The 14077-nt window shown below is 37.1% G+C and overlaps 1 protein-coding gene across 1 annotated transcript in view; it reads left to right on the top strand.

Moving 5' to 3' along the window:
• RhoGAP100F (Rho GTPase activating protein at 100F) overlaps positions 1-14077 on the top strand; it is a 660953-nt gene that overhangs the window by 599972 nt on the left and 46904 nt on the right. The window contains exon 13 of the mRNA XM_067148290.2: positions 2133-2252. Coding sequence (XP_067004391.1) covers positions 2133-2252 — 120 coding nt within the window. The remainder of the gene's footprint in view (positions 1-2132; positions 2253-14077) is intronic.

The raw sequence follows: 14077 nt of genomic DNA, 5'->3' as shown, positions 1-14077 counted from the left end.
AACTGTAACAAGTCAATTCTTGAGGGACAACTCTGAGCTAGACATCCTGTAGTGTTCATGCCACTTAGTAGAATCACTGCCATCTGCGACTTCAGTGGTGTCAAGTTCATTGTAGGGCGGAGTGGAGATCTGCTGTGTTCTCAGACAAGAGCCATTTCTGTCTTGGTGCCAGTGATGGCCACAGTTTAGTACAAAGGAGGCCAGGTGAGTGCTTGGAACCAAGCTGTCTGTGATGTCAACACACTGAACCTAGACCAGGAGTTATGGTTTGGGGAGCTATTTCCTTTGAAGCAGGAGCACTATGGTCATTATCCAATAAACCTTGACAGCGGATTTGTACGTCAGACTGGTGACTGAACCAGTTGTGCAACCATTCATTCACAGTATTCAATTGGATGTTTTCCAATGCTCTTCATTATACCACTGCTGTCACTCAATAAGCTCTACAGAGCGTCAATTAGTGCTTTGGCCTGTGAAATCACCAGACCTTTCTCCCATTAAGCATATATGGAAAATTATCAGGTGACAAATCCAGCATCATCCAATACCAGCATTAACCTGTGCTGATTCGACTGACCAAGTGCAACAGGCATGGAACTCTATCACACAAAATGATATACGGTACCTGTACGACACAATGCATGCAAACTTGCATGTTTGCTTTCAAAATTGTGGCAACTACACTGGTTAATAATGCACCTCTATGTCACATGTCTTTTCATGCATATTTGGACCTGTGACCCGAAAACTTTAATCAAATAAGTATGTTACCTAGACTGTTGCTTAGCCTAAATTACATTCCTCTAAACTAATGTTCTCTTGGTGTTGGGATTTAATTTCCTGCTGGTTTATTTTGGGGGTGGGGGTTTGAACTCCATCACCCCTTCTCTGTCCGGGTATGACCTTGTCGGTAAGTACACTATACATCTACTGTATAAGTGTGCAAAGCTTTGGCTTTATCACCCATGTTATATTATTTGAGTGGGGAGTTGAAAGGAGAAGGTTTGAGTTTAATGAAACACGTATCCCATCTTTGGTTTTCCTTTTACCCTTAAGGTCACAAATTAATGTGTTGTACAGAAGATCATAATACTATAGGCTATAATTAGAAATGCTTCAATCAAAATCACTGTGTTATAAGGCCAGGGCTACACAAGCACATGAAGGGCATCCATTGCAACATACTGGATACTTTATGATGGATGTTGAGGACACAAAAGAGGTGCAGAATGTAATGCTTAGCTGTCCTTTTGCTAGTGAGCCAAAATATAATGTAGCTTTTGTCTCTCTATATGTATATTTAAAAACAAAGAAGAATAGAAAATGGTGTGGTCATCCCATAAGACATCACAATAGGAAATTTTACACACTGCACACCTCTATGAGATTATCCAACAAAGTTTGCAATTATCGTTTTACCTTTGTAATCGTCATCTGTAGTGTTGTATAACAGCAAATGAATTGTACTTCACTTACCAATATTTCAATATTCATGATAAAACAGGAACATCATATAACAACACTGGAGTACAACAAAAGAAGAAACCATAGTAATTCAAGAGAGAGACAGTCAGATTCCACAACAGATGGATGTTGACTGTGCACTCCATTTGGTACCATTCAAGATTACACAAAGCTGTGACATCAGTCAGCAAGACACTATGTGTGTTCTAGCATAAATGCAGTCAATGAAAATCAACTAGAGAGAGAGAGAGAAACACGTATCCCATCTTTGGTTTTCCTTTTACCCTTAAGGTCACAAAAAAAAGAGAGAGAGAGAGAGAGAGAGAGAGAGTGTGTGTGTGCGCGCGCGCTCATTTCTATTTCTGCAATGGATGTCATCTCGTGCATGAAAATTAATGCACCTTGTATGTAATCATGTGGCCTCAGCCTAAGGCTGAAGGAAATAATCTAGTATTAAGTCTGTAACAGATTTTAGTCTGGATATTTTGACCCTTAAAACAACAATTGTCACCATCACCAGATTTTAAAACTTTTACATATTTATCAGTGACCTTGTAGTATCCTGTATGTGAACTTTTTTTTCTCCTCTCCCTTCTGATAGGATATGTGTCTCATAAATTTATACTTGTGTAATAATGGTTTTTTTTTTTTTTTTTTTTTGCCTCCAGGTTTATATCGACTTTGTGGTTCAGCTACAAAGAAGAGGATCTTAAGGGAGGCATTCGAACGGAATGCACGAACAGTGGATCTGTCTCCTGACAATGTTCCTGATATAAATGTTATTACAGGTATTAAATTGAACAGCATAGTTGATGTATAATATGCATGGATAATAGTAGTGACATTTTAAAGTGGTGCTGTTTAAAAAAAACAGAAGGTGCCATTACATTCTATGTAGTTGTTTCCACTAACATACTCCCTTATGTATCGGAAAGGAACAAACAAGTGACAAATTGAATCATATAGAGAGAGAAAGAGAGACTTGATATACAACTTTTTGATTCCTTTCCGTTGACCCATTGTGATCCTTTCCTTCATCTCTATTTGTCTTGTTTTCCTGGTCTTTTAGCACCTGTACATGTTTTCATATTTTTGTCTCCTCCCTTTTCCTGAGTTATCTGCTTTTCTTTTCATCACATACTTCCCACATCAAATGAAGGAGCAATAGCAAATCAATGGAGATTTGCAGTAGTAGCCCCAGTGCACAAGGGAAAGGGTGACAAACATAAAGCAGATAAGCTTGACACATGTTGTTTGTAAGCTCTGCAAAAGCATTCTTTCCGATTATATTACATACATTTGCAAAATTACTAACTGGTTTGATAGAAGGTGGTTCGAGTTTAGGAAAGGTTATTTCAGTGAAGCTTAACTTGTAGAATTCCAGCAAGATATAGCAAATATTTTAGATTCAGGTGGTCAACTGGACTGTAGAAATTAAGAACTAGTGGAAGATTACTGACAATTATGAGGGCTAATGGACCAGACAAAAGAGTAGTTGAATGGGTGCCTACATATCTAGAAAATAGAGCTCCAAGAATTAGAGTAGGTAAAGCATTATCTGATCCTGTAATGATTTAGTGGAGGATTTTATATGGCAGTGTTTCTTACCTATGTTTTTTTAATATATACCATGATGTATTTTATGGCCAAAAAAGTTTCTACAAAGGAAACTTTGTGCAACATATGTCCACTTATTCAATACTATAGTCAAGTATTCAGTTACAATAGTTATATAATGTAAATTAGTACATGTTTCAATCATTGTTTGGATCATCTTTAGCTAATATTATTTAACGTCAAAAACTTCATAATGGTCCGTATTGAAAAAAAAATTTACATTCAAAAACAGAGGTAAGGTTATCCACCTGTTCAATACTACTTACAATGTGTTATCATTAAAATGTCACATTTTATTATTCCATTTGGTGGGTACTGGTTTTGGCATTATATAATGCCATCATCAGCCCAAGATTTAATCAAGCAAGGACACTTAATAAAATACATATATATGTACATAGATAGCTAGCAATGATAGTCGCGATACATCATAAAACATTTGACCATATAATATCTCTAAAAACATATTAAAATTATGAAATTCTGGAATTCTAGATTTAAGATAAGAGTTTTTTGTATGTACAATTCAGTATGTTCTTATCACCCAGTAATGTTGATTAATGATTTCTATGTATAGAGCTACAGTAGCTGCTAAGTTATGTAAGATCTTTTTCTTTTTACCATCTATATAGTTATATTATCATCAATAATGCAAGTTAAAATTATATAGGTACAAAAACATTTAAAATAATTTATAATCTTGATGATAATTATAGCTGAAGAAACAAGGATTGAAACATGTAGTACGGTAATTTGCATTAAATATGGTATGGTAACTATTTATTGTAAATGAATAGTTGACTATTGTTAAACTATTTTGAAAACAAAAGCTTCCTTTCCTCCCAGCAATTTGGGTATAGAAAGAACATGGGAACTCTGGCAGCAGTTTTTGAACTTGTTGTTAAATTGCAAGAAGCACTTGATGATGGTTATGTTTCAGGAGGTCTATTCATTGATCTTAAAAGAACATTTGATACTGTTGACCATACAATATTACTTGGTAAACTTGAGAAATATGGTATCCAAGGAACATCACTCCTATTCTTCACAAGTTACCTCTCTGACCGCAGTCAGTATGTAACACTAGGTCAAATTAAAAGTCTAAACAGTAATATTACTATTGGTGTGCCCCAAGGGTCAGTCCTAGGTCCACTACTTTTCTTGATGTATGTAAATGATATCAGTCTTTGACCACTGAATGGTGTCATCAGTTTATTCGTAGATGACATCAACCTTTTCTATAAAAGTAATTCTGCTTCTAGTCTTACTCAGCTCATGCAAGAGGACATTGAAACTCTGCAAAAGTGGTTTATTTTGAACAAACTGACCATAAATATTGCTAAAACTAACTACATAATCATCACAAAACCTGAGAATAAGGATACTTCACGTACTCCATCCTCCATCCTTGGTATACCTTCACAAAGAGTTTATACTGCCAAGTTCCTTGTTATATAATCATTTCGTGTGGCTATTTGTAGTCGGGTGCAACCCTTGTAAGGCAGACCCTCCAATGAAGGTGGGCGGCATCTGTCATGTGTAAGTAACTGCGTGTTATTGTGGTGGAGGATAGTGTTATGTGTGGTATGTGAGGTGCGGGGATGTTGCGGACAGCACAAACACCCAGCCCCCGAGCCACTGGAATTAACCAATGAAGGTTCAAATCCCTGACCCGGCCGGGAATCGAACCCGGGTCCCTCTGAACAGAAGGCCAGTTCGCTGATCAATCAGCCAGCGAGTTGGACAGTTCCTTGTTATAATAACATGGACACAATATATAAAGAGTATAAAAAGGAAAGTATCACCTTTTCCTTGTGTTTTTAGGAGGATACATCCCTACTTCCATATGAATTAAAGAGAAAATTATAGTATGCGACAGTCAATACCTATTTACAGTAATGACAGATTGTTTAGTCATTCTGAAAAATATTACTTAGATAATTGGACATATTTCAAAACAGAACTGTCAGAGCACTATATGATCTTTATCGTCTAACACCTCAATATGATATGTACTTAACTTCTCACATTCTACCCCTTAAATACCAGGCTCAATATTATACTGCCACCCTTATCTACTTAATAACAAACAACCTAATACACTCAGTTACTACAAGTTCATCACTATTATACAAATCTAGCTCAGATGTCCATATTACAAGCATGACGTCAACCAGATACATTATATCTAGTGCACTATATCAGTCAATCTCCTTTTACAGTAGTTTACCAACCAGTATCAAAGCCAATCCAACTACTGTTCAATTTGACCCGAGATGAAGAAGTTTAAGAGGTAACAATAACTGTTGTCATACTTTGTAACAAAAATTGTTATCATCTGTTAAATAGAATTGTATAGCTCCCTAAAAGAATTCCAGGCTCTCAGGAGCATTCTCTATGCAAAAAATAAAACAAAATAAATAATATTGAATAGGTGGACATATATTGAACAAAGTTTCCTTTGTAGAAAAATTTGGTCTTAAACTGTAAGTCAATATGGAACAAAAAAGCTAAAGTCATTTTTTGTAATTATATGATATGAGTAAAGAACTGGAACCATAGATGACTTCTTTGCAAATGATATTATACTGTATAGAGTAATAAATAAGTTAGAGGATTGTGAGCGACTGCAAAAAAAAAATCCTTGACAAAGTTTTGAGATGGACAGCAGGCAGTTGTATGTAAATGAGATGGAAAGTCAGGTTGTAAGTTTCACCAAAAGGAAAAGTTCTCTCAGTTTTAATTACTGTGTAGATGGAATGAAAGTACTTCATGGAAATCATGGTAAGAACCTAGGTGTTAATATAAAGAAAGATATTCATTGGGGTAATCACTTAAATGGATTGTAAATAAAGGTCTCTTAAAATGGTTTTGAGGGTAATTAGAGAATGTAGTAAGAATGTTAAGGACCAGGTGAGTTGGCCGTGCAGTTAGAGGTGCACAGCTGTGAGCTTGCATCTGGGAGATCGTGGGTTCGAGCCCCAATGTTGGCAGCCCTGAAGATGCTTTTCCATGGTTTCCCATTTTCACACCAGGCAAATGCTGGGGCTGTACCTTAATTAAGGCCATGGCCACTTCCTTCCCACTCCTAAGCCTTTCCTATCGTCACCATAAGACCTATCTGTGTTGGTGTGACGTAAAACAAATTACAAAAAAGAATGTTAAGCAAAGGGTACCGTATATAAGTCACTGATGAGACCCCAATTAAGAGTATGGTTCTAATGTATGGGACCATCATCAGAAATTCTTAATTTGAGAACTAGAAAAGATTCAAAGAAAAGCTGCATGTTTTTTCTGAGTGATTTCCAACAATCAAATATTATCAAAGTTTATAATTTTCATGTTCCGTATTGATGACAATATTATTACAAAAATGGTGCAAATTTTGGGCTGGGTAAACTTGGAAGTAAGGAGATGAGCTGCTTGACCAAGTGGTATGTCCCAAGTAGTCAGCAGAGGGATGTAGTGGAATGACATAGATGAATAAGTTTGAGTAGAGTTTTCAAAAGTAGGAAAGATCATAATATGAAAATAAATTTGGAATTTAAGAGGACAAATAGGAGGAAATATTATTTTATCAGAAGAGGAATTAGGGATTGGAATAATTTATCAATGGAGATAAATCCGATAAAATTCCAACTTCTTTGAAGTCGTTTAAGAAAAGATTAGGTAAACCACTGATAGAGAATTTGCTATCTGGGCAACAGCCCTAAATGCAGATCAGTGTTGACTGATGAGTCAATGATTATGTGATTGCTATAGCTTTCTGTATCAACTACATTCTGTATCCATATAGCAATACTTTATATCATAAATTTTGACCGCTGAAAGGTACTAGTACTTCATAGTTACATTCTGACAGAAAAGAAACTCTGATAAGATTAGTGTTATTATGTAATCAAATATGAACACACAATAGTAGTTTGTAGATATCTTTGATCATTTCTCCTGTATATTTCCTAATCGGTATTCAACAGAAATGCTGATAAATAAAATATGCTTATTATACCCTCTAGCATTTTATCCTATATTTTTAGGCAGGGAAAGTTTTGGGTTTATTTTGTGAGCAAACAGTGACGAGTGGATTGTTTATTGCTCTAGCCTTAATTTTTTCTTGAACAACCTGGAAAACACATCACTGGATGTGAGGCAAAGTTTTCTTACTCTTCAAACACTTACTGTTGTAATGTTGTATTGTACCCCTTTCCTTCAAATGTGTTTGTAAGATGTTTCTATTATTATCTTAATCAGTTTTCTGGAGTAAATATGCTGTTAAGTTCTGAAGATGCTGAAAAAGCTGTTACTTTGGTGGAAAATGGTCACAGCATGCATTATTTTGCAGAAGTATTGAGAACTATACCTTCCATGATTTCCAGAACTGTAAGAAGATACAGGGAACCTTGAGGTTATTCAAGGAGACCAGGATCAGTCCTGAGAAGGACAACTCCAGCAAGAGATGATCACTTCTTACAGCTTCAAATTTTCTGCAACTGTCACACCCCTCCTGTTGAAACATGAAATTGGCTCCACTAGTTTGAGGGCTAAATGTTAGTGAGATAACTCTCCTAAGACTGGAAGAAGCCAAGACCCTCTGAAGGCCCAGAACTCACAAAACAGCTTACGCGATGCATGACTGTGTTTCGCAAAGAAACATCACCTCTGGACAGTCCAAAAATAGGAGCGAGTACTGTTCACTGATAAGTCACGATTTGGCCTTCAGTCACCTGATTGTAGGGATGAGTCTGAAGAAATTCTGGGGAAAGGTATTCCCCTAGCATATTCTCACCTGGTATGCCTTCCAGGGAGGTTTTCTGATGGCACAGGCAGTATGATTACAAGGATGGATTTTCTCTTCACAGAGCATTGGAGCTGTATAGCATATCAGTATGTGGAGGAAATCCTTTTGGAACATGTTGTGCTCATTGTTTCATTTATTGGTGATAATTTCACACTAATACAGGACAATGGACACCCACAGGTACAAACTGAAGTGGTGATTCAAATTAAGGTTTGGCCTGCTCAAAGGCCAGATTTGAATTCGATTGAGCATCTGTGGAAGGGTCCATCAGCACTATCCAGACACCCTATAGGAACTATAGGAGGCTTTGTTGGAAGAATGGAAAATGATTCCTTACGAGGACATTGCACTCTTAAACGAGTATGCATACAAGGTTGAATGCTGTGATTGGTGCAAGAGGAGGTAATACATGCTTTTGAGGATAAGAAAACAAATCCAGGAAGTGAGGTGAGAAGTATGGAAAACCAAAAGAAAAAATACTAGTACTGAATAGGTGGTGTCAATAAATTAATTGTTTAACATTTAATAATTGAATATCAATACGGTCAAAATGAAAATAATCACTTGTAATATTTGTGGAATACCATTGGAGGTTACAATTGTTTTCAAATAGTACTAAGGGTGGCTGTTAAGATTTCAACAGTACCGCAGTGTGTGGCCCATTGTTTTACACCGCAAGTTTCTTTCTGGCATTTGCTATAATTTTTTACTGTATTTCTCTTCTACTTCTGTTTTCTGCTTTAATTTCTTGCCTCTGCCTTGTCTCTTTAGGTTTAAGTAATAACACCATAAGTCATCTTATCTGTTTACGTAAGAATCCCTGATCTTAAATTTCTCCTCTCTTACCACTTTCTTAAATCTGTAACTCACATCATTAGAATTTAGTGAGGGATATTTCATTTTCCTAATACATTCACATGGTATTTACATATTTGTCCTATCCGGCTGTCCTCAGTTATTATCCTATCTTCAACTCAACTTTCTTAACTGTATTACTTTGTTTCTTATTCTCCTTAAGTATGCAAGTGTTAATCCCGAAACCTGGACTCTCTTTCCTTTGAGTGATACTATGCACTATTTCTTTCTTGCATTTTTACCTTCATGGTCTATGATTTTGTCATTTAATTTGCATTACATATCATTATCTGGAATTTATTTAGAGTAAGTAGGTAGGTTGTGACACTTTTGATAGCAACTATGGCAACTAAAAGCTAAAAACTGAGCTGCCAGTGGAAAATCTTTGTTCACAGCTTAGAAACACCATTCCATGTCTAGAATGTCCGAAAATGCTTCTGAACGTGAGGCCGGTTCGAATGTGCTCAGATGTAGGAAGGCATTTTGGGGAATGATGCTGATAGCAGGCCAGGTTCTGCTCACAGAGAGAACATCATTGAAAATCTAGGGTGTCTGAGGCTGCTTTTAATATTGTTGCTGTACATCCCAAGGTTTCCGAAGACACCAAGGAGCCAGACATTTTGTGCTGCAAGAGTTAACTTATGTACAAGTAGATCTACCGACATTAGCTTTGCAGATATTTTCAGCTTCCCATGAGCAACACCTCTTCACATACTATCGAATTGAGGCAGGATCAAACCCACTTCAGATTTTGAAATTTGGGGCTCAGCATAAGAAAGCTAGTGTAAGCATTTCTTTCACCCCATGGGGTATATTTTTCCAAAGCGATGACCTATAGTTTTCAAGGGCTTAACAGTTTCCTGAAAGTCATTTTAGCCCCCCACCTCCCCAAATCAAAATTTGCCAACTGAGCTAGAAAATTGAAATTTGGCAAAATTATATCTTTTAGCCTGTAGCCAACAGAAAAATTCCAAAATGTTCAAATGTGTAATATTTTGTCCCCAAAATGTATCAAAATAAGGAGGCAATTTTAATGACAGTGCAGACCTTCATTTCGGGGTAATTGGTGGCGGTTAGCTAATAATAATAAAGTTCATATATCCCAGTAATTGCAGTTCAAGTCCCTGAAACAGTAGGAGTAGTTTTGATGGAAATATTTGAAAAATTATTGTATACAACCTAGTATTTTTCAGTAGGCCTGATTAAGGACACTTTTACTCTCTGTCCCATGGAGTAGGGAAAATAATAGTAATCCACCAGCTGTAATAATCACATAACCACATTTCAGTAGAATTGTAGTGAAGATAAGGTATAATATATTAGATAGTATCTAGCCAGTTATATTCGTGTTTTTCTTTGTATACGGCAATCCTTTCACTACTTAAGCATTTAAATAAACTCAGTGTAGTGTACCGGTAGTGTAGATACATTGTAGTATAGATACAGTACATTTAGATTGTGCCGTATCTTGCCTGCTATATTCGTGTGTTATCTTTCGTGTGTATTAGGCCGTAATACTAATAATAAATTGTCTAAGCATTTAGCTTCGTTGGTAATCTTTGAGTAGAGTAGTTCTTGCAAATTTCATTTCTGTTTGTGCTTAGTAGTGACATACGGTACCGGTATTGTAATTAGGATACGTCTGAAAGTAGTTTAAAAATTACTGCAGTGTGCTGTACAGTAGTATATGAGTAATATCCTATTAGAATTTAGTGTGCTTATTTTATTATTGTAAAGTATTTGTGTAGTACTGGTGTAGTAGAGGTATCCGTAGAAACTCGTACTAAAATACTGTTGTTGTAATTAGGATAGGCTTAATTGCAGTTTGGAATTGTGTAGTTCTGGTGTATTACTTTCGATATTCAGTAATTAATAGCAGTTTTTATCCTGTTAGGGGTTGCAGGATAAAAAATAGAGCACGACTAAGTAGTATTGTAGTGTAGTCGTATATTAATTACCTTATTGTGTGATCTTCGAGTACTATCCCAGACGATATATCCCTCCGTTCATTTACTTTTCGCAAATAAGTTATTTTATTTTTAATTTCATTTTTTCCAAAAAGTGTACGAACTGTGGATGTGGTGAGGCATTGAGGGGTATGAGGGAGGAGTTGGAAAGTTTGAGAGAGATAATTAGGATTCTCACAGAAGACAGGAAGGAAGATAGGACTCCCTCAAACAATGTACAGGTTACAGTAGGTGTACAAGAGGGAGGGGAAGGAAAGGGGGGAGTTGTAGAAGACAGGTGGTCTAATATTCTAAGGGGAAGGAGATTGCAGGCTAAGGGCTCTATTCAGGATCAGAATTCAGGACAGGTGTCTGTGCGAAATCTGTACGAGTCACTCCAGGTAGAACAACAGAGGGAGTAGAGGGACAGAGAACTGTTGCTGAGATGTGTGGAAGAAGGAGGAAGGGAAAAGGTAGGAAAGGGAAATGTAGAGTAGCGGATAGGAAAAGACAGGTGGAACAGGGTCATGGGAAGGAGAAAAGGGAGGAGGAAGTAGCTTCTGCAGCTATCAGGAAAGACAGGGCTGACCAGGAGGGGAGGGGATCGAATGAGGTGGGTAGGATTGAGGCTCTGGTCATGGGGGATTCCATCGTTAAACACATGGGGAAAGTGTGTGGAGGAAAGGGAACCAGGGTAGAATGTTATCCAGGAATTAGGTTGAGGCAGATGTTGAGGAAAATAGAAGAGAGGGAGGAGGGGAAGGAGAAGGTGGTAGTGTTTCACGTTGGTACCAACAACGTAAGGCAAGCTGATCTAAGTACCAACATAGTTGGAGATGTGTGGGACCTGGTAAATGCAGCACGGGTGAAGTTTAAGAAAGCAGAGATTGTTATTAGTGGAATACTGTGTAGGAGGGATATTGACTGGAGGGTGATTGGGGATTTAAATGAGACTATGGAGTGGGTATGTGGGAAACTGGGAGTGAAATTTCTAGATCCTAATGGGTGGGTAGGAGATAGGGATCTGTGCTCAGATGGCCTTCATTTAAACCACAGTGGTACGTATAAGTTAGGAAATTTGTTTGGAAGGGTTATAGGGAGGTACATTCAAGGAAACGGGATGGCCTAGGGAGCGGTGATAAGGGAACAGGGAACTGGAAATCAAGTAGGGATGACATAAAATTGTTAGTGTTGAACTGTAGAAGTATTGTAAAGAAAGGAATAGAATTAAGTAATTTAATAGATATATATTTACCAGATATTGTAATAGGAGTTGAATCATGGCTGAGAAATTATATAATGGATGCAGAAATTTTCTCAAGGCACTGGAGTGTGTATCATAGAGATAGGATAGGAATGGTGGGAGGGGGAGTGTTCATTCTGGTGAAAGAAGAATTTGTAAGCTACAAAAATGTTAAAGATGAGACACATGAAATTCTAGGTGTAAGGCTCATTTCTAAAGATAACAGGCAACTTGCAACTATTTGGAGTGTACAGATCGGGAAAGGGTAGCACTGACGCGGATTCGGAATTATTTGATAGGATAGTCAGCTATGTGGGAAACGACATGGAAAGAAATGTGATTGTAGCGGGAGATCTGAATTTGCCAGATGTCAATTGGGAAGGAAATGTGAACAACAGGAAGCATGACCAAAAAATGGCAAATAAGTTAATATGGGAAGGACAGCTGATTCAGAAAGTGATGGAACCAACCAGAGGGAAAAATATCTCGGATGTGATGCTGATAATACTAAATGAGCTCTATAGGGAAACTGAAGTAATAGATGGTATTAGTGATCATGAAGCTGTTTTTGTGGTAGTTAAAAATAAATGCGATAGAAAGGAAGGTCTTAAAAGTAGGACTATTAGGCAGTATCATATGGCTGATAAAGCAGGCATGAGGCAGTTTCTAAAAAGTAACTATGATCGGTGGAAAATGGTATATAAAAATGTAAACAGACTCTGGGATGGGTTTAAAGAAATTGTTGAGGAATACGAAAGCAGGTTTGTACCTTTAAGGGTGGTAAGGAATGGTAAAGACCCACCTTATTATAATAGAGAAATAAAGAGACTAAGAATGAGGTGCAGACTGGAAAGAAATAGATTTAGAAATGGCTGTGGAAGTAAGGAAAAATTGAAGGAACTTACTAGAAAATTGAATCTAGCAAAGAAGGCAGCTAAGGATAACATGATGGCAAGCATAATTGGCAGTCATACAAATTTTAGTGAAAAATGGAAGGGTATGTATAGGTATTTTAAGGCAGAAACAGGTTCCAAGAAGGACATTCCAGGAATCATTAATGAACAGGGGGAGTGTGTATGTGAGGATCTTCAAAAGGCAGAAGCATTCAGTCAGCAGTATGTAAAGATTGTTGGTCACAAGGATAATGTCGAGTTAGAGGAGGAGACTAAGGCCAAAGAAGTAATAAAATTTGCATATGATAACAATGACATTTACAGTAAGATACAAAAGTTGAATACTAGAAAAGCAGCTGGAATTGATCATATTTCTGGGGATATACTAAAGACAATGGGTTGGGATATAGTACCATATCTGAAGTACTTATTTGATTATTGTTTGGTCGGAGGAGCTATACCAGATGAATGGAGAGTTGCTATTGTAGCCCCTGTGTATAAAGGAAAGGGTGATAGACATAAAGCTGAAAATTAAAGGCCAATAAGTTTGACATGCATTGTATGTAAGCTTTGGGAAGGCATTCTTTCTGATTATATTAGACATGTTTGTGAAATTAATAACTGGTTCGATAGAAGGCAATTCGGTTTTAGGAAAGGTTATTCCACTGAAGCTCAACTTGTAGGATTCCAGCAAGATATAGCAGATATCTTGGATTCTGGAGGTCAAATGGACTGTATCGCGATTGACCTGTCTAAAGCATTTGTTAGGGTGGATCATGGGAGACTACTGGCAAAAATGAGTGCAATTGGACTAGACAAAAGAGTGACCGAATGGGTTGCTATATTTCTAGAAAATAGATCTCAGAGAATTAGAGTAGGTGAAGCTTTATCTGACCCTGTAATAATTAAGAAGGGAATTCCTCAAGGCAGTATTATCTGACCTTTATGTTTTCTTATATATATAAATTATATATGTAAAGGAGTGGAATCGGAGGTAAGGCTTTTTGCGGATGATGTTATTCTCTATAGAGTGATAAACAAGTTACAAGATTGTGAGCAACTGCAACGTGACCTCGAAAATGTTGTGAGACGGACAGCAGGCAATGGTATGTTGATAAACGGGGTTAAAAGTCAGGTTGTGAGTTTCACAAATAGGAAAAGTCCTCTCAGTTTTAATTACTGCGTTGATGGGGTGAAAGTTCCTTTTGGCGATCATTGTAGGTATCTGGGTGTTAATATACGGAAAGATCTTCATTGGGGT

This window comes from Anabrus simplex, chromosome 1 (assembly GCF_040414725.1).
Source record: "Anabrus simplex isolate iqAnaSimp1 chromosome 1, ASM4041472v1, whole genome shotgun sequence".
Classification (NCBI taxonomy): domain Eukaryota; kingdom Metazoa; phylum Arthropoda; class Insecta; order Orthoptera; family Tettigoniidae; genus Anabrus; species Anabrus simplex.
Note: the sequence above shows the minus strand (reverse complement) of the source record. Positions and strands in the feature narration are given on the sequence as shown.